This window comes from Crocuta crocuta, unplaced genomic scaffold (assembly GCF_008692635.1).
Source record: "Crocuta crocuta isolate KB4526 unplaced genomic scaffold, BGI_CrCroc_1.0 scaffold675, whole genome shotgun sequence".
NCBI lineage: Eukaryota > Metazoa > Chordata > Mammalia > Carnivora > Hyaenidae > Crocuta > Crocuta crocuta.
The window spans coordinates 2,182,651-2,185,062 of NW_027528796.1; the positions used below are offsets into that span (position 1 = coordinate 2,182,651).

The following is a 2,412-nucleotide window of genomic DNA, read 5'->3' on the forward strand; positions in this document are numbered from 1 at the left end:
GAGGGGGGGGGGGGGGGGGAGGCCTCCCCTCGGGGAATGACCAAGGTGACGAGGACCCTGCACTCAGGACAGAGAGGAGCCAGTGGAAAGATTACCACCGCGAGGTGAAGTGCATGACGCAGCACCGAGCCCCCCAAGTCCCCGGGGGCCCGGCAGCCGCCGCCTGCTGACTTGCCAACCCTGAGCCAGGAGCGGCTCTGAGCAGAGCCCACGCCACCTGCCGCTCGCGTGCCCCTTGCCAGCCTGGAGGGCAACAGCTGCCCCGTTTCCATGCACTCCTGCTCAGGGGATGAGCTAGGCAGGCGGCAGGGACACGGAGGAGTGGGCCACCGCGCACGTCCCCGGGCGGCCCACCAGCCCTGTTAGGTGCGCACGAGCAAGGAGGGATCCGTGGTGTGACGGAGACGCCTGGGCGCCGGCCTCTGAGGGAAAGGTGCCCCCAGGCCTACCCTGTGCTGGTGTCCCCAACCGGGGAGCTGTACTTAACGCTGCCGCAGGCTCCCCGCCCGCCAGCTTCCAGAAGGCCTGGAGGAGCTGGAAGGAAGGGGCTGCAGGGGCCCGGCTCCCTCCTCGCAGCGGCCGGCGGCCCGCACCTCACCGCCAGTGCCTCCTCTCCCCGCAGGCTGCCTCCCGGGCTGGAACCACTTTCCTAAGGCGAGAGAAAGCCTTCCTAAGGCAGAGGAGGCCGGGGCGCATGGCCCTCCGTGGTCTCCCGCCCGTGCCCTGGGCTGTAGCTGCTGCTTCCAGAAACCCTCCTGGGGTCACCCCATGCAAGGTGCTGAGCGTGAGCTGCGTGGACTCTACCGCACACCCCAATTTTCCCCCGGTCTGCTAAGGTGACCAAACCTTGAAATCAGGTGAAATGTCCAGACGCACACGAACAAAGACAGCCCCGTCCCATCAATGAGTGGTCACCTCCCGGCCCCCTGGTCTGTACAGCCAGATCGGAGGAGCAGATGACCCCAGTCTACGTGGTGAGACGAAGACAAAAGATACCATTTCAAGGTGGAAAATGGTACTTCCCTCATTTGCTTGGTTAGGTATCTAGGCAAGAAAACTAATTTGATACAAATTCTTACGTTCAAGAGTTTGAGTTTGTGGCTCATGTAGGTAAGCATTTCTCCTTTAGAAATCAACTAAAATAACTTCTCTTCATTAGGGTAAAAAAAAATTGTTTAAGATTTCAAACTGGGTGTTAGGTCCGTTACTCCGTGTGCTCTAGGACACACAGGGTCAGTCACTGCCCCGCGGTTCGGCTCGTGCAGCACAATCGCACTCCAGGACCTCGTAACTGCGGGCCCTGGGCACGCTGGCAGGGGCGTGACAGGGACAACGCGAGTGTCACGGAGAAGTCACCGACCCGGCTCCGGGCCCGCTTTCCTCATCTGTAAAATGCAATCAGACCGCTCACTCAGGTCTTGACTGGGGAAGGGGCTGGGGGGGGGGGGGGGNAAAAAGGTGAGGACCACCTCCCCACCCCCCACTGGACCGTCATCAGAGGCCCCTCTGCTTCACTGAAGCGTGCGCGGGCCCGTGGACCTGGGAGAGCAGCGGGCCCAGAGGGGTCGGTGCTTCCGGGCAAACGGCTGGCTGGCGGTGCAGGACACCCAGTCTCGCTCTGGTCCAGCCACCTGCGCGTGCGCACACATGTTCACCACGGCCTTCCCGAGACCTCGTGCTACTACCTCACGTGGCGTGGCTCGCCGTGCGTCACTCGGTGTCACCGTGCGTTCACGTGCAAGACAGAAAGTCAGTTCTGAGATAAAAGGAAGGTCTACCTACAAACCTAACACCGTGTCCATCAGGTGAGTTCTGTTTCTCAGGGAAGACCAGTCCCCCCCCACCCCCCCCCACCAACCACAGCNAAGGCCTCCTAAGACTGCTATGAGGAAGCTCGTCCTGCTGTGGGCCCACAGGAGCTGCACCGTGCTGAGAGCCGAAATGACACTTTGGAACAGTTAATTCACGTGCAGAGCAACCATACAAATAATATGCTAAAACTTAAGAACATTCAGGAAAAGAAACCTCTTCCGCAGGGCACAGATGGCTTGCCACCTGGGCGCCAGGGCTCGGAGTCATGTGTCTGAGCGGCGAAGGAACAGGGACACGGGGGAGACAGGACTCACTTCCAAGAGCTTCAGCTCCTGCACGCAGCTGTGCAGCAGCGCCAGGGCGCGCTGAGCCACCTCCCACGGCCGCTGCAGGAAGAGGAGCAGGGTGCACTGGCGAGAGAACAGGTAGCTGCGCAGGTCTAACAGGGTGGCCTCCTGCCTCTGGATCAGCTCCCGCTTCTCCATGTCTATGGGCTTTCGCAGGATCAGTCCGTTCCAGCTCTTGACCGGCTGGCAGAAGAACGTCAGCCACGTGGCGCCATCTAAACAGACACACATCACGCTGACTATGCGCTACTTC

General features: G+C 61.0%; 1 protein-coding gene across 2 annotated transcripts in view; it reads right to left on the reverse strand.

The window, feature by feature from the left end:
• TRAPPC10 (trafficking protein particle complex subunit 10) overlaps window positions 1-2,412 on the reverse strand; it is a 64,126-nt gene that overhangs the window by 37,499 nt on the left and 24,215 nt on the right. For both annotated transcript variants that reach the window (XM_077755434.1, XM_077755433.1), the window contains exon 6: window positions 2,127-2,374. In XM_077755434.1, coding sequence (XP_077611560.1) covers window positions 2,127-2,374 — 248 coding nt within the window. The remainder of the gene's footprint in view (window positions 1-2,126; window positions 2,375-2,412) is intronic.